At 41.2% G+C, this 24,151-nt stretch overlaps 1 protein-coding gene across 11 annotated transcripts in view; it reads left to right on the top strand.

Annotated features, from left to right (window-relative positions):
• Positions 1–24,151, top strand: part of ADGRL3 (adhesion G protein-coupled receptor L3) — a 1,100,912-nt gene that overhangs the window by 941,957 nt on the left and 134,804 nt on the right. For 5 of the 11 annotated variants that reach the window (XM_072113826.1, XM_072113823.1, XM_072113824.1 and 2 more), the window contains one exon: positions 11,072–11,200. The exons of 3 other annotated variants lie outside the window; for them this stretch is intronic. In XM_072113826.1, the coding sequence (XP_071969927.1) occupies positions 11,072–11,200 (129 nt within the window). The remainder of the gene's footprint in view (positions 1–11,071; positions 11,201–24,151) is intronic. 3 more of the 11 variants (XM_072113832.1, XM_072113831.1, XM_072113830.1) reach the window with 1 other exon arrangement.

Here is a 24,151-nt window from a genome sequence, read left to right as displayed (position 1 = left end):
GAGTGCCAAGCTCCCTTATATGCCTCCATCCTACCTGCCTCCAGGTGCACCTGAGTCCGGCTATGGTCGTGAGTAATTCTGCAATCAACGCTGCGCGTGCGCCGGAAGTGTCGCAGTAGGTACACAAGTATCGCGATACTTGGTTGCCAAGCAATCAATGTAAGCGTCTGAGTTTACAGGCGTGAGGAGAAGCGCCGCGATCGTGTCATAAGATGCTTAATGACAGTGATATCAAAGAATAAAGGGATTGAGAGGTTTAAACAAAGGTAAGTATCGTTCCAAACTATGAATAAATAAGCGACACAATTTTAAATAAATGATTGCTCCTGTAGCAGACTCAGTTATCATCTAATGCAAGACATTACTTTTTACATATATAAGAGAATGCATGGATAAGTATGTTGCGAAAAGCAAGTTTTTCGGCGCCGGTGAGTAAGAAATTTCAAGTGCACTAATATACATATTATGTGGGCTCAAGAAAGCCAAGTAGGATATAGTCTTAAAAAGAGAAAAGGTTGTAGCGACGATCAACAGAAATTTCGAACAGAGTAAATCTCGTTCCAAACTATAAATGAACAGGCGACATAATATTGAGTAGATGAGTACTCCTCTAGCAGACTCAGTTATCATCTACTGTAAAAATGGAAAGAAATATATATATATATATATAAAATGCATAAATAGATGTACTACAGAAAGCAAATTTTCGGCGCCGGTAAGTAGAAAATTTCAAATGCACTGGTATGCATGTAGGATCAAAAGCCAAGTGAGATATAATCTTAGAAAGATAAACAAAGGATGTAGAGACAATCGACAAAATTCCATAGGGAAGAAAACAAGAAGACAAATCAAGTGAAAAAATAGTTGTTGCAAAAAGCAATAGAGATAATATATTTATTATCAAATGAATATACAAAGTCACCGGTACTCGTATAAGAAGTGCATGGAACAGACAGCATAGCTCGTTTTGAAAATATATTAAAATAGATCATTGTGAACGACGAATTATTTAGTGACCATCACACAAGTGAAATAATTATTAAGCAGAGATAAGCTATTTGTCAGGAAAGATTTTGGTCCCTAGGGAGATGAAAAAAAGTTATTTTGAAGGTATCAAGTACTATTACAATCGATAAGGATAAAGCCAATAGTTGATACTACAATACAAGGTGCTAAACATAAAGTGCTAGTGCATATATGACAATAATACGTATAACTAATAGAGTCGGTGATATAACCATATGCACCATGTTGCACAGGTAAAGAAATAAATTATGCAATGTATATTATAGACTCGGTGGTGTAGCGTCAGTAGGGACACCCGGAGGGAGGCAGGCGGAAGGCACAAAGGAAGGAAGCCGGCCTCCATACACAAAATTTGAGGCAATAAAGATCCAAAAAATAAAAATAAGGAAGATTATACACAGTGAGTTAGTCCTGTAGATTCAGTGTATCTATATAACGTATCACAGTGATAGTTAGTATGGTAATCTCACAAGATATTAGTAGAAGTTAAATTTTGTATATAATTTGAGTACTCCAGATCCATCAGTCCGGATTAGACCGGTTCAGAATATAGGAAAAGTCCAGAGAGTCCAAAGAAAATGGGAGATGCGAAGGAGGATTCAGTTGGAACAATATGAATGGGAGATGCGGAAAAGGATTCAGTTGGAGCAATATGAATGTTGGTACGTATTCCACATGGAGCCAGGACGGTTGTTCGTTGGTAGGTGTCGATGGTTCGCCATAATCCTGTCTAGCGGCTACATCACATGTTTCAGTAGGGTATAATTCGACAAGTAGATGGGTGAGCGTAAAAGGAAAGCAAACGACAAAAATTAGTGTTGTGGGAATGACAAGTAAGAGTGCGTGAGGTTAGGGGGCTAAAAAAGGATCCCAAACAAGGTGTGAAGGGGCTATAAGAGTCCGAGAGCTACAGGGGGCGGGTGCCCAGAAAACAGTGTAGTAAGATCCCACCGATGTGCTATATAGAGCGTCACCAACATGTGAAACATAAAGATCATATAATACCAATTGTGAGAAAGATAGATAAGGGAAGATAGATATAGTGTGAGGTCGGTGTGTGGAATGGATATGGTGAATAAACCTTAATAAGTGTCCTAGGTTTAAACAAAGTAATCCAGAAGAGTGAATGTAGAATGAGAAACTCACCCACTTTGGTAATGTGAGGGGAGATGTTAAATATTCAGAGAACCCCCAAGCTTCAAGTATCCTCCGGCAGCCCGTATTCAGTTCATCTGTTCTTGTAAAAACCTGTAAATAAAAGGTCCTCATTGATGCCGTCTGGGGCACGTGTGTTCAGTTTGTATAACCAACGTGCTTCCCGTCTAAGTAGGTTATGTCTCCTCCCCGAATGGTTGTGGGCACCCAGTCCAAGCCCACCACTTGGAGACCCCTCGTTTTACCTGCATGGAAATTGCGGAAGTGTGCCGCTACTGTTGAAAGTATCTTACCTTGAAAGAAATGTGATCCCGCGTTGGAGATACTGGAAAGGTGCTGCTGTATCCGTTTTCTAAGTTCCTGCGTGGTCTGCCCTATGTAGATTTTCCGGCATGGGCATATAAGAGCGTAAATGACGTTCCTGGTCCTGCAGTTCACATAATTCTGTAAGGTAAAAATCTGTGAAGAGATAGGATGTGTGAATTTTTGAGTAACCAACATCAAGGGGCAAACTGAACAATTCCCACATGGGTAGGAACCAATGAGCTTAGTACCTCGTCCCAAGGAGCGGGTTGGTCGGACAAAATGACTATTGGACAAATTGTCCTTAAGATTTTTCGCCCGTCTTGCTATAAGTGTCGGTCTCTCTGAGATCAGGGATTGTACGCGAGGTTCTGCTCGAAGAATGTTCCAATTTTTGGACAAAATCGTCCGGATGTTAGACCACTGATTGTTGTAAGTTGTGACCACCCCTAGGCGAAACTCAGTTGTTTTCCTTTTTTGGGTCAATAGGTCACCCCTTTCGGTGTCCCGGGCACGAATATAAGCCTTGGAGACAGTCTTCTTGGGGTAGCCCCTATTAAGGAATCTTTCTGTCAATTCTCGTGCATTTCTTCGAAAGTCACTTTGTAGGGAGCAATTCCTTTTGACACGTATAAATTGTCCCACAGGTATACCGGTTCTCAGATGCTGTGGGTGAAAAATGTTGTGGTGGAGCAGACTATTCGTCGAGGTCTTCTTCCGGAACAAGTCTGTTGTCAATCCTCCATTGCTCTTAGTTATCTTTAGATCCAAGAAATCGACTGATACCTGCGAAAAGTTAGCTGTCAATATTATGTTCCAGGGGTTGGTGTTTAATTCCGAAATGAATTCCTGACAAAGATCCAAAGGTCCATCCCATAACAACAAAATATCATCAATGAATCTTTGCCAACTCCTTACATATCTTTGGAATTTGTTAGATGGGTACACGTGTTCGCCCTCCCACCACCCCAAAAAAAGGTTGGCATAGGAGGGCGCACATCGTGCACCCATCGCTGTCCCAGACACCTGTTTGTAAAATTTCTGATCAAAAATGAAAAAATTGTGTCTCAAAACAAACTCCAATAAGTCGAGAATAACCCCTTCGTGTCTATGCCATTTTAGACCTTTAGGACCAGGCCTGATTTTAAAATTTTGCCCTGTGTCATTATAGGAGGTTATAACTTTTTGACACTTTAACATATCCAGGGGATTTTGAGATTGTTTTACCGTCACACATTGTACTTCAAAGTAATAGAAAAATTTTGATGATATCTTTTGTGTTAAGTTATGAAAAAAACTTAAATTTGGCAAAAATTTCTAAAAATTCTTCATTTTCATAGTTCAAAATGTTCTGCTTTTCAGGCAGATAGTCATAGCACCCAAGTAACTTTATAACTAACATTTCACGAATGTCTGCTTTATATTGGCATAGGGTTTTATGCATCCCCTCTCTTTTCTAGGTTGTTAGGAGGTTCAGAATTTTGGGAGCAATTTTTCTCATTTTTATGAAAAACGCCAAAACCCTTATTTAGAGGCACCTGCTCAGCTTTAACTGACTTTGAGAGGCCTAAACAGCAGTAAACCCCCATAAATTATGCCATTTTAGAAAGAACACCCCTCAATGTGTAAAAAATCAACTTTAAGAAGTATGTTGACCCTTTAGATGCTTCACAGTGGTTAAAACAAAATGGAGGTCTAATTTACAAGCTGTCATTTTTTTAGACAATATATTCATTTTGGCCAAAAATTAAACCGTCACAAAGTATTAAATGACAAAAAACTCCACAAAGTTTGATACCCAATGTCTCCCGAGTATGAGGATGCCCCATATGTGGTGGTGACTGCTGTACGGGCGCACGGCCGGGCATAGAACGGAAGGAGGCGCCATTCAGAGCAGATCTGCAATGTCACATCTTACAGGCTATAAAATGTTTATTTTTTTTGTAATTTGGACATATGGGAGATTATTTTTTTGTGGATGAGATCCACTTTTCAGGTACATCATTTACAGGGCGGCTCAATAGCCAATAATCAGATTTTATTAACTCTTTCTTGGTGGTGGTTAAAAAAATCATAAATTCTTGTTTATGGTTTTTAGCATTTTTTTCCTCGGACGTTCACCGTACCATAAAAATAATGTGTTATTTTTATTCTATGGGTTATCACGATTACGGCGATACCCCATTTATATGGCTTTTTTATGGTTAACTTGTTTTGCAGAATATAGAACTCATTTTGTGAGACATTTACTTGTTTTTGTATCGCCATGTAACAATGGGCAGAACATTTATATTTTTTTGTTTACAGCGCTGGTTTAGAGCTTATTTTTTGCGGGACAAGCTGTACTTATTCTTGGTATCATGTTGGGGTACATTTTACTTTTTGATCACTTTTTATGCACTTTTTATGCGGTCAGATGTGAAAATGTAATAATTTTTGTGAGGTTTTTTGTGTTTTTTTTTACGGTGTTCACCGTACGGGTTCAGTGACCATTTTATTTTATTGTACGGGTTGTTACGGACATTGTGATACCCAATATGTTGTGGTTTTTTTGGTGATTTTCACTTTTTTTATGTTTTATATGATTACTGCATGGGACGGGACTTAAGGGGACTTTTATTCTTTTTAAATAAGTTTTTTTTAGTTGCACCTTTTTTTTAAACTTTTTTTTTACTGTTTTATTTTGTCCCAGGGTGGGACATGAACAAGTGATCATTTGATCACTTGTTCATTGTAATATGCTGCAATACTAATGTATTGCAGCATATGACATAGTCAGCCTATGCATTCTGCATAGGCTGACAGCTGCACTGTTAGATCGTGCAAAGTGCACGATCCAAGCAGGCAGCTGCCATAGGCAGCCCAGGGGACCTGATCGTGCCTCTGGGTTGCCATGGCAACGATCGGCACCTCCGTGCCCTGCACAGAGGGTGCCGATCGTCGCGCCGATACACCATAGACGCCGTGGTCACTATGACTGCGGCGTCTATATTGTTAAACAGTCGGGATCGCGATAGTCGCGATCCCGGCTGTTACTGCGGGATCCCAGCTACCGCGTACCGCTGGGATCCTGCGGCGATCGAAAGGGCTCAGCTTCTGAGCCCGGGCGATCGCCATGACGTGATTCTACGTCAAGGTGCGGGAACTACCCGCATCCTATGACGTAGAATCACGTCAGGGTGCGGGAAGGGGATAAAGGAGTCATGTCTTCGATCCCCTGTACTAGTCTTGTCCAAAAAATATGCCACTGCTGAAATTCCGTCGTTGTGTGCCCCCTGTAGCTCTCGGACTCTTATAGCCCCTTCACACCTTGTTTGGGATCCTTTTTTAGCCCCCTAACCTCACGCACTCTTACTTGTCATTCCCACAACACTAATTTTTGTCGTTTGCTTTCCTTTTACGCTCACCCATCTACTTGTCGAATTATACCCTACTGAAACATGTGATGTAGCCGCTGCACAGGATTATGGCGAACCATCGACACCTACCAACGCACAACCGTCCTGGCTCCATGTGGAATACGTACCAACATTCATATTGCTCCAACTGAATCCTTTTCCGCATCTCCCATTCATATTGTTCCAACTGAATCCTCCTTCGCATCTCCCATTTTCTTTGGACTCTCTGGACTTTTCCTATATTCTGAACCGGTCTAATCCGGACTGATGGATCTGGAGTACTCAAATTATATACAAAATTTAACTTCTACTAATATCTTGTGAGATTACCATACTAACTATCACTGTGATACGTTATATAGATACACTGAATCTACAGGACTAACTCACTGTGTATAATCTTCCTTATTTTTATTTTTTGGATCTTTATTGCCTCAAATTTTGTGTATGGAGGCCGGCTTCCTTCCTTTGTGCCTTCCGCCTGCCTCCCTCCGGGTGTCCCTACTGACGCTACACCACCGAGTCTATAATATACATTGCATAATTTATTTCTTTACCTGTGCAACATGGTGCATATGGTTATATCACCGACTCTATTAGTTATACGTATTATTGTCATATATGCACTAGCACTTTATGTTTAGCACCTTGTATTGTAGTATCAACTATTGGCTTTATCCTTATCGATTGTAATAGTACTTGATACCTTCAAAATAACTTTTTTTCATCTCCCTAGGGACCAAAATCTTTCCTGACAAATAGCTTAGCTCTGCTTAATAATTATTTCACTTGTGTGATGGTCACTAAATAATTCGTCGTTCACAATGATCTATTTTAATATATTTTCAAAACGAGCTATGCTGTCTGTTCCATGCACTTCTTATACGAGTACCGGTGACTTTGTATATTCATTTGATAATAAATATATTATCTCTATTGCTTTTTGCAACAACTATTTTTTCACTTGATTTGTCTTCTTGTTTTCTTCCCTATGGAATTTTGTCGATTGTCTCTACATCCTTTGTTTATCTTTCTAAGATTATATCTCACTTGGCTTTTGATCCTACATGCATACCAGTGCATTTGAAATTTTCTACTTACCGGCGCCGAAAATTTGCTTTCTGTAGTACATCTATTTATGCATTTTTTATATATATATATTTCTTTCCATTTTTACAGTAGATGATAACTGAGTCTGCTAGAGGAGTACTCATCTACTCAATATTATGTCGCCTGTTCATTTATAGTTTGGAACGAGATTTACTCTGTTTACTCAAATTTCTGTTGATCGTCGCTACAACCTTTTCTCTTTTTAAGACTATATCCTACTTGGCTTTCTTGAGCCCACATAATATGTATATTAGTGCACTTGAAATTTCTTACTCACCGGCGCCGAAAAACTTGCTTTTCGCAACATACTTATCCATGCATTCTCTTATATATGTAAAAAGTAATGTCTTGCATTAGATGATAACTGAGTCTGCTACAGGAGCAATCATTTATTTAATATTGTGTCGCTTATTTATTCATAGTTTGGAACGATACTTACCTTTGTTTAAACCTCTCAATCCCTTTACTCTTTGATATCACTGTCATTAAGCATCTTATGACACGATCGCGGCGCTTCTCTTCACGCCTGTAAACTCAGACGCTTACATTGATTGCTTGGCAACCAAGTATCGCGATACTTGTGTACCTACTGCGACACTTCCGGCGCACGCGCAGCGCTGATTGCAGAATTACTCACGACCATAGCCGGACTCAGGTGCACCTGGAGGCAGGTAGGATGGAGGCATATAAGGGAGCTTGGCACTCTAGGGGGCACTTCTACCCCTGAGGAAGTCTCCTAGCAGGAGACGGAACGCATGGGGAGCCCTCCACCCCCTCCACCTTCATTCCGTTACCTCACTCAGTGATCTTTTCTCCACCGATCGGAACACCATGGTTCCATGTGCAGCGTAATGTATATAGGCCTCATGTAGGACCCATGTACCTTTGTATATCATGCACTTTAATTACGTCTATCCTCTTGTCCACTAATGGGACTAGCTAGCACATAGTCAGGTGTTTACCAGTTATCCTCGGGAATACTATATTCAGTGTGTGAGGGGGTGTTGTTGGTGTATACTTACCCGTGTAACCAACGTGGCATTTTTTGTATGTACTTTGTACTTTTTAATTGATTTTAATCGTGAGTTTGTCTTGTATATTATCTGTGGTAATCCAATAAAGATTGTTTCAAAGAATTTTTTTGTACCTTGCCCTATGACACACTGGTTTTTGCTTGTGGTTTGTATATTTAGAGTACCTGGTGATGCCGTTCGGACTGTGTAATGCGCCACCTGTCTTTCAAGAATTTATCAATGACAGTTTCTGGGATATGCTATACACGTGTGTCTTGTCTACCCAGACGACATTTAGGTGTTCATTCCGGACCTTGAGTCCCACCAGTCCCACGTACAGCAAGTTCTTGGTCGCTTCGGGCCAATCGTCTCTACGGCAAGCTCGAGAAATGTCAGTTTCACCAACAGAGCCTTGCTTTCCTTGGCTATATAATCTCCGACGGATGGATCCTGCTAAACTGTCTCCAGTTTTACAGTGGCCACATGCGGAAGGTCTATGTGCTATACAGAGGTTTCGGGGTTTTGCGAACTATTACCGGCAGTTTATCCTGCATTTTTCCACTCTCGTATCTCCCATCGTGGCCCTCACCAACCAGTCTCCGGCGGCTGAAGAAGCCTTCTCAAGGTTGAAATTCACTTTTGCCTCGGGTCCAGTTTCACTAGGCCTGTTACGGAGAAGCCCTTTCATCTAGGAGTTGGTGCATCCTCTGTAGTTGCAGGGGCGGTGCTCACCCAGAAAGGACCTAAAGGCTGAACTCTCACTTGCGTTTTTTTCTCTAGGACTTTTTCCGCCAGAGGGAGGAATTACTCCATAGGAGATAGAAACTTCTTGCCATCAAACTTTCCCTTGAGGAATGGCAATATATTCTGGAGGGAGCTCACCATCCGGTCTGTGTATATACAGATCATAAAAATCTCCTGTATCTCCAGACAGCCCAACGTCTAAACCCTAGGCAAGCCCGTTGGTCACATGCCTCTGATATCATTGGAGAAGAGCCTGTACCTTGGCATATTATCTCTCCTGAACAACTGGTTGTTGCTGCTCCAGTGGATCTTCGGCAGCTTCCCCCCGGCAAGATGTATGTCCGACCTGCACTGCGAAAGAGGATTTTGTCTTGCGACTGGCTGGGCACCCTGGGGTGCAACGCTTCATAGCCCTTATCTCCCTCTACTACTGGTGGCCTGACCTGGTCAAAGATGTTCAGGATTTTGTGGGTTCCTGCACTTCCTGTGCCTGTAATAAGCCATCTGGCCTGCTGCTTCCGTTGCCGATACCCAGTCGCACGTGGTCGCACGTGGCTATGGACTTTGTCATGGACTTTCCCCGGTTTTCCAAGATGTCCCGTTTTATTTCTCTTCCAGGTCTTCTGTCTGCTCCACGTCTTGCCAGTTTGTTTTTTCATCACATCTTCCAGCTTCATGGACTTCCTCACCACATCGTGTATGATAGAGTGGTTCAGTTTGTGTCCAAGTTCTGGCGATCCTTGTGTAACCAGTTGCAAGTGAAACTGGACTTTTCTTCTGCTTATCACCTACAGTTGAATGGTCAAGTGGAAAGGGCAAATCAAACTTTGGGCTGTTATCTCCGCCATTTCACCTCTGCCCTTCAGGATGACTGGTCCAATCTGCTGCCACGGGCTGAGTTCTCCTATAACTCCCTGGACTTGGAGTCTGCTGGGGCAACTCCTTTCTTCCACGCCCACCTCTTCCTCTGTCCATTCCTTTGGATGTTCCTGCAGTAGAAGAGTTGGTACAGGACCTCAAATTGATTTGGGAACAGACTCTTCAGTCCCTCCTCTGGGCCTCGGCCCGTACCAAGGTTCAGGCTGATAAGAAACATAGGTCTACTCCTATCTTCTCTCCGGGTGAGAAGGTGTAGCTAAAATCTCTAGCTACAAGCTTGGTCTACAGTATGCCCAGCCCACAGACTGCCTAAGCCTGGGGACTGCAGGACTGGCCGTGCTTGTTAAGTTTTTTGGCCCTTCCTGCCCCCTTTCTTCTTTCTCCTTCCCTCGCCCCCTCCAGGTCACGTGCTCAGCTAGGTTACACTGGCCGGTGGCACTAGCCCGGGCTATTTAGCCTTGAGCACGGAGCTAGTCCAGCCTCTTTTGGACTGCTCCAGACTCAAGAGATTATCACCCTTCCTCCCTTAAGTTAATTTTTTGTTATTCCTATGCATGTGTTCCCAATGTGGTTATCTGTTGACTTTTGTATAATTTTAGTTGTGTAATGCTGTTTTGATTGGTAGTCACAGCTTGGCCTGTGGTGGAATCTGGACCCTCTCGGCTTGTAGCTAAATCACCTGACCAACCAGGAAATATCCTCGCGGAGGCGGGGCCAGGCATGCGAGGTGAATTTCTAGGGAATGGGTCTGGGTTTCCCACAGGTCAGTTTAAATGTAGATATTGTTATTAATAAAGCTTCGGCCGAACCTCACCTTTTTTCATCCAGACGGTGCCTTATGTTGTTTTTGGGGACGAGGGTGGGCAGAGTGTTTTTGGGTTAACCATTAATACGGTCAGTCTTGAATACAGTGAGTGGGCAACCATTGGTTTTCTAAATAAGGGAAAGGTTTTTCTTACATGTGTTATCTTTTGTTCTGAGTTTTTCTTCATGTGTTTGGTAACATATAGGATACCAACCCCATTGCTTTATATCGTCTATCATCAAACTTGACTCAAAAAGGTTGAAAAATGCTGCTTTATAATAATCTTGCCAAAACACAGAATTTTGTCATTTGTCTGTACAATATGAGGTTATGTGTTTTAATTTTTGGAAACATGTATTTAACATTGTGTGACTAGTCTAACATGTGTTCTCTATTTATCAAACACAATGTGCACTTCCCAAGATAATACCTATTTTATGACAATGTGTAATTAATGTTGTTGTTATATTATGTAATTATATTATGCAGTTTACCTACAATTTTTCATTTATTTTGCCATCCTGCCCCTTTAACTAGATTTTCTTGTTTTCATTCCATCATTCCCTCTTGTTAACATGTTATTTTTGAAACAGATTCCTGATTGACTCTTCTTTTGTCTCTTTATTGGGTTATTCCAGGAGCCATGGCTAATCATCTTATTACCAATGCTCTGCTTCGTCCTCGTGGAGCTAACAATCCCTATAATACTTTGCTCGGGGAATTGGCTGTCTATAACAACCCTTCTGTAAGCATATACAAATTACAAGGTGTGCTTGAGTTTCTCTTAAAACTTTTCATTGAAGAGCCCCTCTGTATATACCTTTTACAACTTTTTGATTTGAATTCGTTTTTTTTTTCTAGTTTTCTAGTTGTTCTGATCAAAGGTGCATACTATTAAATTAACAATAATGTGCACTGTGGGTTCTTAATAAATTTCTACATAATAACAGATAATTTTTTCACCCATTGCAGTGGTTCTAATAATTTTTTCACTAGGTATTTTGTAAACATTAATATGTAAATATGTATAATTAAAAGTGAACCTGTCATAAGAAATTGGCATTATTAAACCAATACCATTTATTGCCAAGCAGCTTAAAGGAACTCTACCATCAAAATCAAGTATGATAAACTAGGGAGACTTACTCATAGATCCGGGCACCATCACTGTGGTAATATTCTTATATTTGTTATCCATGGCTTCTTCCTACTCCAATCAACTTTTATAATTATGCTAATGACCCTGGCCCCTCTGTAATCTGGCTTTACTAGCTGTTACACTGTCTTATCCTCCAACTGCTCCCTCAGCACTCAGAATACAGCAAGAAGTGCTCACTGCACAAGTGCTACTAAAGAAGTGTATGACAGTGTAACAGCCAGTAAAGACAGATCACAGATGGGCTAGAGTAGCCTTTCAGGCTCATTAGAATAATTATACAAGTTGATTTTACAATTAAGGAGACCATGGTTAACAAATATTAGAACAGTTCTGTTCCGTTCAGTGCCTGGATCTACGAGGAAGTGTTGCTGGTTTTTAATGATTTATTTTGAGGGTAGATTTCCTATAACACCTTTGAGACCATGTTTCTTTCGTGGCCGAGTGTGGTGGCATCATCCAGAAAATAATTTTTGAAGTCAGATGTAAAATGTTTACATAAAGTCATGGATGTGGAGAGTTTAGTCCTAAAGTCAAGATCTTTCCACCTCAGTATGCCTCCATGCATCGGACATTAGGAGATCTGCTTAGTGATGTCTCTGGATGCAGGACAATCAATACAGTAAAGGGGTGTCCTGAGGCAGGGAAAGCATGACTTCAGAGGTAAATGCTCTGCTCCTTGACATTATATAACCATTTCACATCACACTTCAAAGTTGAATGATGCCACCGTACCAGGTCATTAAAGAGACATGATTTTTAAGGTGTTCAGCTGCTTGACAACCTACTGGTAGGATTTAGCACTTAGTCACCTCGTAAAATTTGATTTAAAATTTTTGGATTTGTTGGATTTTAGATTACAACTTATTTTTTTTATTTAGGAACAATGTAATGATTGACATAGTGGGGGCTGTTTATAATGCTGTAACTGTCTTCAGAGCTTGGCTGCCCGTAAAGCCAGTTTCACATTTGTCCGTAATCAGTGTGTAATAATGGATGTGACAAGTGCTGTGCCTTTGACTGATAATTATTCTGAGGACTGAACTCCGTGCATCATATATCAATAAAATGCACAGAGTTCTTGTTTTCCCTATATGTAACAGAGCCAACAGTATAGTGTCAGCTTGGCAAGTGATCAGTCCGTTGCACCTCACTTATCAAGTCTGTGATCACCGACTGATCACGGACCAGTGTGAAACTGGGCCTAACTTTAATAAAAGTGGCATTGTGTGCCCAATTTTTTTTATACAATGGCAAAATAATCACAGGATACATATACCAGGAGGGGAATGGAGCGAGAATGCAATTTTTTGTGATTTTTTTAATGGCATAAATCTGGCTATAAATCTGAATGTTGTTTTATGTTTAAGCCACTATTTTGGACTGGTAGGAACAGTCCCTTGCAATTTTTTTTAAACAAAAAATTTCAAAAATCCTCTGATAAATGACTTCCAATGAGTGTGGTATGTATGGAAGTACAGTCTTTTTATTGAAATTACAATACAGTATGAGCACTGATTTTAAATACTCTATTATATATCCTTTCAAATGCTTTAGCTAGTGAGCACCTACTGAGCATTGCAGTAGAATCAAATTCTATATTGTTGATTTGCAGCATGCAAGTAATAGAACATATAACACCACGGTAGAATTGCTTTTACAGTTCCATGACTTATACATTTTGAAAAAAAAGTTTTTCAGTTGGTTTTCAAGACCTGGTCTTCATAAATGGATTATATTTACCTTCTAATTCTAATTGCAAGTGTAAGTATAAATAAATATAGAATAACTATAGCCCATGTTTTTGCTGCAGGTTGTAGTGCTTTGTATGCCAAGCCCTGATGTATAAATAATCCAGGTGCCTCTTTGTATGGTCAATGTAAAATAATCAAGCTTGCTATAAATACATTCCCAATGTCCTTATTTTATAGAAGTATACAGTAATAGTAATAGAGATAACTATGTTTTATCTGGTTTTATAAATTCCTGGTTCTATATTCCTTTCTCCAGAGATCCTAAATTATCATTATTTTATGTTTTTTACAACATTGTCTCAGTTATTTTTTAGAGGAGTCTATGATGTTGTAGGGTGAGATGCACGCTGCTCCTACTTAACTTTTTATTTACAGTATATTCAATATAAATAATTATAAATAATATTCATTTACATAAATAATTCTGTGAAAACAAGTATCCCAAAACACAACGGGGCACCTGGTCCTGTCGCGATCCAGCGGCGCATTCCCAGACGAGGATTCGGGTCTTCCGGCTTAGTAAATGAGCCCCATTGTGCAATTTTCACACTTTTCTGTGTATATTATGAATGGGATTATGTAAACAATATAGATACCTTTATCAATGCAATAAGTGTTTTTAATGCTCCTGTTTGTTTTTTACTACCTTTACTGATAACAATGATTTATTTATCATATTACAACTAATACTTTTATAGCCTCAGTTATATACTACAATAATACTATACACTTTGTATTACAAACTTCATTGCTTGCGCTACTACATATGTTCTGTCTACATTGAAGATATCTTAATAAATAGTACAACAATTAAGTTTGACAGCATGCAATAATATTACAATCTTCACCTCAATTCCACTACAGCACTTAGCCACTCTAAATTCTAATTGTAACAGAGTGTTTGCTTATTTAACAACACTATATTAGTGGAAAGAAATCCTTGAAGACTGCAAACATTTGAGTTTGTAAAGTGAAATGTAATTACTTCTATGAACACTTCTATGAACTATGAACACTTGGTGTAGGTGGAACTAGTGGTTATGATATGTTATTGAATGTAAACTTGATCAAATACAGCTTCAATAAAATCCAATAGAATAAAACGTTATTAATCCCGTTGGGAAATTGTGTTGCACATCATTACTCCAGGCACGGCATGAGCAGTGTTTCACATAATGAGCAACACAAATAACATTACAATATACATTACAATTGCAAAATAAATGTGTTCAAGACTCCTGGAGCAGATCACTCAGAACTAGATTTTGAAAGAACTCAGGTCATTTATTGCTGTGCCCCTGTTTAAAATTTTTACAGATTGCCCAATGACTGTGACAGGTGTAAGGCAATTGTCGTGTGAATATTCAAAAAGGACTTTAGAACTTCCCTAAGCAATTATAGACCTGTAACTTCCATTGTGGGTAAAATATTGGACACAAAAATAATATAAAATGGATAATGGATATTACATCAAATAGTAGTATAAATGATAGTCAGAATGGGTTACTAAGTATGGAAGTTGTCGAACTAACATGATATGATTTTATAAAAAAGTGAACATATGCATGCACACTGGAGCTGCTGTGGATATTGTGTTCTTGCACTTTTCTTGGCAATCAACACTGTCCCTTATAGATGCCTAATGTTAAGGTTTATACATCAACAATTCCTACTCAAAATGGTCAATCAGTTAACCATAAGGTCAAGTGCTGGATTACTAATATTTTTCTTGTTTATTAATGATATAGAGGACAGGATGAAACACACTGGGGCAAATTTACTATGGGTGGAGTGCTGGTTTCCTGTCGGACTTTGCATGTTCTTTTCAGTGCAGACTTTCATGGCTTTTGTGTCACAACTGCACATGCATCACAAATTTCTGCACTGAAGGGAATGTTCTTATTCTCAGTTGGACCGTGGGCCAGTTTTATCATGCAAAGTCCAACAGAAGTGTGTTGCGCGCCCCATGTTGATGGTGCACCAAAAAAGGTGGTGCAGGGGCGCCAGATTCATGCAGAACGGGCGCAACAAATAATGAATCTGGCGCCCTCTGCACACTACACAGGCATACTGCGGGCACCACTTAGGGCAGTTTGCGCTATTCTTAGTAAATGTGCCCCACTCTCCGTATGTTTGCAGAATGTTCATAGGTTGCAGGGTGACTTGGACATATTGGGAGCAATTTATCATTAGGCTGGCTTCTAGTGACAATCTATGGAGCTCAGTGGCACATTGGAATTATTAAAATTTTATTTTGGTCTTGGCCCTTTAATATTTCAGTTTTCCGTTTTCTTGTGCTATGTTTGTTGTTTGTGACAGTCGCAAAAAAACATCAAAGGTTACAGCACATAGACCCAGAGTGGACTGAAGTCATTTTGTGCCAAAACTTAGGAATAAACGGAGAGTTGCATTACAGGAATACATTCCTATTGTGCAAACTTGGATATGCAAGTTTAATGAATTTGGCAAATACATCACAACTCCATCTAAACAAAGCTACACATAGACATAAAATTTGAATATGCCTTATCCCCACTGAGCATTTGGCTTCCACTTGGCCGATGACGTTCAATGAGGATAAATGTAAGGTTATGCACATGGGGACTAAAAATCTGCATGCATTATGGGTTATGGACCGTCTGGATAGGGATGTAATATTACCACTGGTAATATAGCATTGGTTTGGCCTCACCTGGATTATGTAGTTCAGTTCTGGGTTGCAGTCCATAAAAAGATGCCCCGGAGCTGGAGAACTTACAGAGGAGAGCCAGAGAATGATAAGAGGTATAGAGAATCTAAGTTATGAGAAAATATTAAAGGGGTATTCCAGGAATAAGCATACTTCATATTCAAATGGGAATGCATTCAGAATGGCCAGTGTTGTGGTGCTGCCCATTTCAGTGGGGTAATGTGCAGTGATGGTAATTTTCTTACACACATCATTACTATGGTAACAGAGCAGGACAGAGATGAGATGTTACTGAGAACAGAAGGATCATGGAACTTGTAGTTGCAGAAGACAGCAATCTTGGAGATATTTTGTGATTAATTACAATTAAGTTTAAATAACTCGTAAATTTTAAATGATAAATGCCTACCTATGTGTCTGTGATCCATAAATCTTAACATGGTCTCTAACTTTCCAAAATAAAATCAAACACGTACTTTGAGAACATCTGTAATTGCTACATGTTATATAGTGAGGGGTGTATCACATAGTAAGTATGTAGTATAGTTTCTTCTAATATTCCCACATCAAACTACAATAACCAGGCCTCCCAGTGTCAACTTCACGAAAAATAACAAACTTGTAGTTGCAGAAGACAGCAATCTTGGAGATATTTTGTGATTAATTACATTGAGTGTTGTTGTAATAATTTATTTCTAACATTATTAGTTTTTGTAACAGACATTCATATACTTTATACCTTACATTCATGGGTATATTATAATTTAGAACTGTATTTCCTTTTCAACCACTTTAACTTATGTACAGTGCCTTATACTAACAAAATAGTATAACGGTATAACGGTTGATACAGAGAGAGGCTGGAGAATATACCCCAAGTGATCACCATTTCTGTAGTTACTTCTAGAAAGATCCAGCGGCACTATCTGGCTTGCTGTGGTGGGTGCAGGCGTCCTATGATCGGGCCTCAGATCCTTTGGTAACAAAAATCCAAAAAACGGGCAGCACTCCAAATATGGGAAAAAAGGGGATTCTGTTTAATTCCATAATTGCTCATTATGGAATAAAACAGAATCCCCTTTTTTCCCATATTTGGAGTGCTGCCCGTTTTTTGGATTTTTGTTACCAAAGGATCTGAGGCCCGATCATAGGACGCCTGCACCCACCACAGCAAGCCAGATAGTGCCGCTGGATCTTTCTAGAAGTAACTACAGAAATGGTGATCACTTGGGGTATATTCTCCAGCCTCTCTCTGTATCAACAGATGCAAGAGGTGGCTGGTATACAATAGCTGTTCTTTTATTTCAATAACTAGCCTTCATTTGTATTGTTCATACTGGGCCATGATGACATAGAGCTTCTGATTTTGAATGCATTCCTAATAAAAATTATATTCTCTTACATATTCTCATTCAGGAAGATTTTCATTAAAGCACAAGAACAGGACTCACACATTTTCTCCTGCATATTTTTAACTGCAACGGTTAAAAGGATACCTACCCCTTACCTTATCCAATAGGATATTGGATCGGATAAATAATTATGTTACACGCATAGTTACATGTGCCTTGCGAAAGTATTCGGGCCCCTTGAACTTTTCTACATTTTGACACACTTCAGACTTCAAACATAAACATCAAATTTTTGGTGAAGATTCAACAAGTGGGACACAATTGTAAAGTGGAGCGAATTTTATTGGATATTTTAAAAAATGCACTCCAGAAGTTCAGTGATCTAATGTTGTCCTAAATGACTGATGATGATAAATATAATCCACCTGTGTGTAATCAAGTCTCCATATAAATACACCCGCTCTGTGATAGTCTCAGGGCTCTGTTTAATCCCTTAATGCCGAGGCCCTTTTTTTGTTTTTGCGTTTTATTTTTCCATGTAAAGAGCTGTGTGAGGGCTTTCTGCGTAACAAATTGCACTTCATAGTGCAAGCGGGAAAAAAATTCCAAATGCAGTGAAACTGGGGGAAAAAATTCCAAATGCAGTGAAACTGGGGGAAAAGCACATTTGTGCCATTTTCTTGTGGGCTTGGATTTTACAGCTTTCACTGTGCACCCCAAATGACATTTCTACTTTCTTTGGGTCGGTGTGATCACGGGGATACCAAATTTGTATAGGTTTTATAATGATTTCATATATTTAAAAAAAAATAAAATCTCCTCTACTGCGCTAATACCTTTTTCATACTTCAGTGTACGGAGTTGTGTGTGGTGTCATTTTCTGTGACCTTTGATGACGTTTTCAATCTTTAGGACTGTACAGCCTTTTGATCACTTTTTATTGAATTTTTTATATTTTTCAAAATGGCAAAAAAGTGCCATTTTCGACTTTACTGGGTCAAAACAGTGAAAAACCGTTATACTATTTTGTTAGTATAAGGCACTGTACATAAGTTAAAGTGGTTGAAAAGGAAATACAGTTCTAAATTATAATATACCCATGAATGTAAGGTATAAAGTATATGAATGTCTGTTACAAAAACTAATAATGTTAGAAATAAATTATTACAACAACACTCAATGTAATTAATCACAAAATATCTCCAAGATTGCTGTCTTCTGCAACTACAAGTTTGTTATTTTTCGTGAAGTTGACACTGGGAGGCCTGGTTATTGTAGTTTGATGTGGGAATATTAGAAGAAACTATACTACATACTTACTATGTGATACACCCCTCACTATATAACATGTAGCAATTACAGATGTTCTCAAAGTACGTGTTTGATTTTATTTTGGAAAGTTAGAGACCATGTTAAGATTTATGGATCACAGACACATAGGTAGGCATTTATCATTTAAAATTTACGAGTTATTTAAACTTGCGTGCTAAGCTGTAGTTGTACAAAATTTTGTTTTCTGCAGCTTTTTTCACTTTTTCCCTCTACACACTATAATATATAATAGTCATATGGACTACCTAAGGCATATTTAAATTCATGATGAGATGCATGCTTTCTGTCACGGGCATCCTCGCAATCCATATGACGGATCGCGGGTGGACCCGTGCCTCCGTGCGCTGCCCCTGCCCCGCTTCTGTGGACCCACCTCTCCTGGCTCCCGCTCCCATCCAGACTAGGGCCCGTGCGCGGCCCCACTCCCTGGGCGTGCGCGCAGCAGGACTTCAGGATTTAACCCCTTCACGACTTGGCCTTTTTTAGTTTTTTCACTTCCATTTTTCACGCCCCACCTTCAAAAATCTATAACTTTTTTAATTTTCCACATAAAGAGCTCTGTTATGGCTTATTTTCTGCGTAACAAATTGCACTTCGTAGTGACAGTATTCAATATTCCATGACGCGTACTGGGAAGCGGGAAAAAAATTCCAAATGCAGTGAAAATGTTGAAAAAACACATTTGCGACACTTTCTTGTGGGCTTGGATTTTACAGCTTTCACTGTGTGCCACAAATGACATGTCTAATTTATTCTTTTGGTCGGTATGATCACGTGAATACCAAATTTGTATAGGTTTTATAATGTTTTCATACATTTAAAAATATTAAAACCTCCTGTACAAAATTTTTTTTTTTGATTTTGCCATCTTCTGGCGGCAATAACTTTTTCATACTTTGGTGTACGGAGCTGTGGGTGGTGTCATTTTTTGTGACTTTTGATGGCGTTTTCATTGCTATCATTTTTAGGACTGTGCAACCTTTTGATCACTTTTTATAAATTTTTTTATATTTTCCAAAATGGCAAAAAAATGTCATTTTTGACTTTGGACGCTATTTTCCGTTACGAGGTTAAACGCAGTGAAAAAGCATAATTATATTTTGATAGATCGGACATTTTCGGACGCGGCGATACATAATGTGTTTATGATTTTTACTGTTTATTAATATCAGTTCTAGGGAAAGGGGGGTGATTTGAATTTTTAGGTTTTTTTATTATAATTTTTTTTTTTTATACTTTTTTTTACTTTTACTTTTACTATTTTTCAGACTCCCTAGGGTACTTTAACCCTAGGTTGTCTGATCGATCCTACCATATACTGCCATACTGCAATATGGCAGTATATGGGGATTTTACTCCTCATTCATTACAATGTGCTGATAGCACATTGTAATGAATGGGTTAAAACGAGACTGCTTCGGGCCTTCGTGAGACCCAAAGCTGTCATGGCAACGGATCACCGCTCCCCATGACGTCATCGGGGAGCGGCGATCCGCGGCAAGATGGCGCCATCTTTTTGGAGCCTCCGGCAGCATTGCCGGCGGCGATCGCCGTGAAAGCACCCGCGATCGGTGCTAGCACTGATCGCGGGTGTTACCGGTAAGGCTTTGCTGCAATATGCAGCAAAGACTTACCGGCTATGGAGAGGGCTCGGCCCGCGAGCCCTCTCCATGTACCGGGACCCGGGGGTTAAAGGACCAGCATGCAGGTAATTGGTGCTGGCCACTTCCAGTCTTGTTTTAATCCGGTGGCTCCCACCATTCCCTGCCGGATCTTTACACCATCCCTGTGAAGTGAAACCCCTCCAGCGTTACCTGTGTTCCTCCAGCGTTACCTGTGTTCCTCCAGCGTTACCTGTGTTCTTCCAGGGTTATCTGTGTTCTTCCAGCGTTACCTGTGATCCTCCTGTGTTACCTGTATCTCCAGCGCATCCTGTGTTCCTGTTCCGTGTGCCAGCTCCGGTTTCCTGACCTGAGTTCTACTGTCTCCTACATCACTACATAGGCGGCCACCGCGGGTTAGTCGCACCTGTGGAACGACCTGGTGGTATCCTGCCGAAGCAAGACCAACACGCTTTGCGGCGGGCTCTGGTGAAGACCAAGTGCCACTTAGACTCTGGTCCCTGGACGGCTAGTACCATCACCCGCGGTGGTCCAGAGGGTCCACTGACTACTACCCTGACCGTAAGGTCTGGCGATGGGCCCCGCCAAGGAGCCACATCAGATACTGGCTGAAATTTCCAGTGTTGTCACCTGGCAGTCGCAGCAGATTGCTGCCCATGGAGAACTTCTGGGCCAAGTTGCTTCTGCTCTCCAACAGCACCACGTTCCTGTGACTACCCCAGCGACTTCTCCTGTCATCCCTGCTTGTCAACCGGCACCAGAGCCTAGGCTAAGACTGTCTATGCCAGATAAATATGATGGCGATCGCAAAAAGTGCAGAGGTTTCATCACTCAGTGCTCACTGCATATATGTAGTTAATATACACTCACCGGCCCCTTTATTAGGTACACCTGTCCAACTGCTCGTTTACACTTAATTTCTAATCAGCCAATCACATGGCGGCAACTCAGTGCATTTAGGCTTGTAGACATGGTCAAGACAATCTCCTGCAGTTCAAACTGAGCATCAGTATGGGGAAGAAAGGTGATTTGAGTGCCTTTGAACATGGCATGGTTGTTGGTGCCAGAAGGGCTGGTCTGAGTATTTCAGAAACTGCTGATCTACTGGGATTTTCACGCAGAACCATCTCTAGGGTTTACAGAGAATGGTCCGAAAAAGAAAAAACATCCAGTGAGCGGCAGTTCTGTGGGCGGAAATGCCTTGTTGATGCCAGAGGTTAGAGGAGAATGGGCAGACTGGTTCGAGCTGATAGAAAGGCAACAGTGACTCAAATTGCCACCCGTTACAACCAAGGTAGGCAGAAGAGCATCTCTGAATGCACAGTAGGTCGAACTTTGAGGCAGATGGGCTACAACAGCAGAAGACCACACCGGGTGCCACTCCTTTCAGCTAAGAACAGGAAACTGAGGCTACAATTTGCACAGGCTCATCGAAATTGGACAGTAGAAGATTGGAAAAAAGTTGCCTGGTCTGATGAGTCTCGATTTCTGCTGCGACATTCGGATGGTAGGGTCAGAATTTGGCATCAACAACATGAAAGCATGGATCCATCCTGCCTTGTATCAACGGTTCAGGCTGGTGGTGGTGGTGTCATGGTGTGGGGAATATTTTCTTGGCACTCTTTGGGCCCCTTGGTACCAATTGAGCATCGTTGCAACGCCACAGCCTACCTGAGTATTGTTGCTGACCATGTCCATCCCTTTATGACCACAATGTACCCAACATCTGATGGCTACTTTCAGCAGGATAATGCGCCATGTCATAAAGCTGGAATCATCTCAGACTGGTTTCTTGAACATGACAATGAGTTCACTGTACTCAAATGGCCTCCACAGTTACCAGATCACAATCCAATAGAGCATCTTTGGGATGTGGTGGAACGGGAGATTCGCATCATGGATGTGCAGCCGACAAATCTGCGGCAACTGTGTGATGCCATCATGTCAATATGGACCAAAATCTCTGAGGAATGCTTCCAACACCTTGTTGAATCTATGCCATGCCATGCCGAAGAATTGAGGCAATTCTGAAGGCAAAAGGGGGTCCAACCCGTTACTAGCATGGTGTACCTAATAAAGTGGCCGGTGAGTGTATAGTTAATGCCATATATGCAGAGGGTTTTCATACACAAGGTTTCCAAGGTGGCATTCATCGTCAGTCTCCTCTCTGGGAAGGCCCTGGCCTGGGCTACTCCGCTGTGGAACAGGAACGATCCAGTTAGGGCCACCCTTACCACCTTCTTGGCTGAGTTCCGTTCCGTGTTTGAGGAACTCGCACAAGCCTCCTCGGCAGAGACGGTGCTGCCAAACTTATGAAAAGGAGCCTCATCTGTGGGTGAATACGCTGTCAAATTCTGCACCTTGGCGTCTGAACTTTCTCGGAATGATGTAGCTTTATCTGCAACCTTTAAAAAGGGACTGTCCTCAAGGGTCAAAGATGCTCTGGCTGCCCGTGATCTGCCGGCTACTCTGAGTAGTCTTATCAACCTGCCCACTTGGATAGACGTGCGGTTCTCAGAACAAGCTGATGAGTTGCGGCAGGAGCAACCTCTAGTCCGGCCTCCATGTCTGTCTCGGTTGGCTCCAGTCTTCCAAAAGCAGCTCCAGCCTCCGGTCGCACAGTCTGCAGCTGAACCTATGTAGGTTGACGCATGGGGAACTGTACTGTGCCAGTCCCAAGCACCTCTTGTCCAGTCCGTCCCCAACGTCCGCACTTAGGGCTTCTGGGAGAAGCGTCCTTAGGTGTGAATTCAGCTTCTCCACGCCTGACTGTTCCAGTCTCAGCATCCCTGGACTCTGGTTCTCTAGGGAACTTTGTGGATGCCGCTCTGGTCTCCCGGCATCACATTCCAGTGGTTCCATTCAAGCAACCCCTTGTCATTTCCTCTGTTAGCGGACAGCTTCTCTCCAACCCGTTCTGGTACCGCACGGAACCTATCCATCTTCAAGTTGGAGTCCTACACCAAGAAAGACTGGTCTTCTATGTCCTGCCTCGCAGCACTTCAGCTCTTCTTCTGGGTCTTCCTTGGCTTCACCTCCATGCTCCGGTCCTCAATTGGAAGACTGGTGAGATCCTGCGTTGGGGTCCTGAATGTCAATTTGGTGCATGGTGGCACCACTTCCGGCCCTGACCTCCTCTGTGTCTTATAAGTCTTTAGAACGTCTGCCAGCTTGTTATCGGGACTTTACAGATGTCTTTTCTAAAAGAACAAGCAGAGACTTTGCCACCACACCATCCCTGCGGATCTCCCTCCGGGTGCCACTCTTCCTAGAGGTTGTGTCTATCCTCTTTCTATACCCGAGAAGGCTGCCATGTCCGACTACATCAAGGAGAATCTGCAGAGGTGTTTCATACACAAGTCCTCCTCTCCAGCTGGTGCAGGGTTCATTCTTGTCACCATGAAGGACGGCTCCTTGCGTCCCTGCATAGACTATCGTGGGCTGATAAAGATCACGGTTAAAAACCGCTACCCCTACCATTGATTACTGAACTCTTTGATCACCTGCGCGGTTCCAGGATGTTCTCCAAGTTGGATCTCCGTGGTGCTTACAATCTCATCCGGATCCGCAAAGGTGACGAGTGGAAGATGGTGTTTTGAATACCTAGTAATGCCCGTTGGACTGTGTAATGCTCCTCCTGTCTTTCAAGAGTTTGTGAACGACATTTTTAGGGACCTTCTCCCTAATACCATCTATATTCTCCATACCTTGAGTACCACCAGGCACACGTACGACAAGTTCTGGGTCGACTTTTTGCCAATCCTCTTTACTCCAAATTGGAGAAATGCCAGTTTCACTACCACAGCCTTCCAT

Source organism: Engystomops pustulosus, chromosome 1, assembly GCF_040894005.1.
Source record: "Engystomops pustulosus chromosome 1, aEngPut4.maternal, whole genome shotgun sequence".
In the NCBI taxonomy this organism is placed as follows: Eukaryota; Metazoa; Chordata; class Amphibia; order Anura; family Leptodactylidae; genus Engystomops; species Engystomops pustulosus.
Note: the sequence above shows the minus strand (reverse complement) of the source record. Positions and strands in the feature narration are given on the sequence as shown.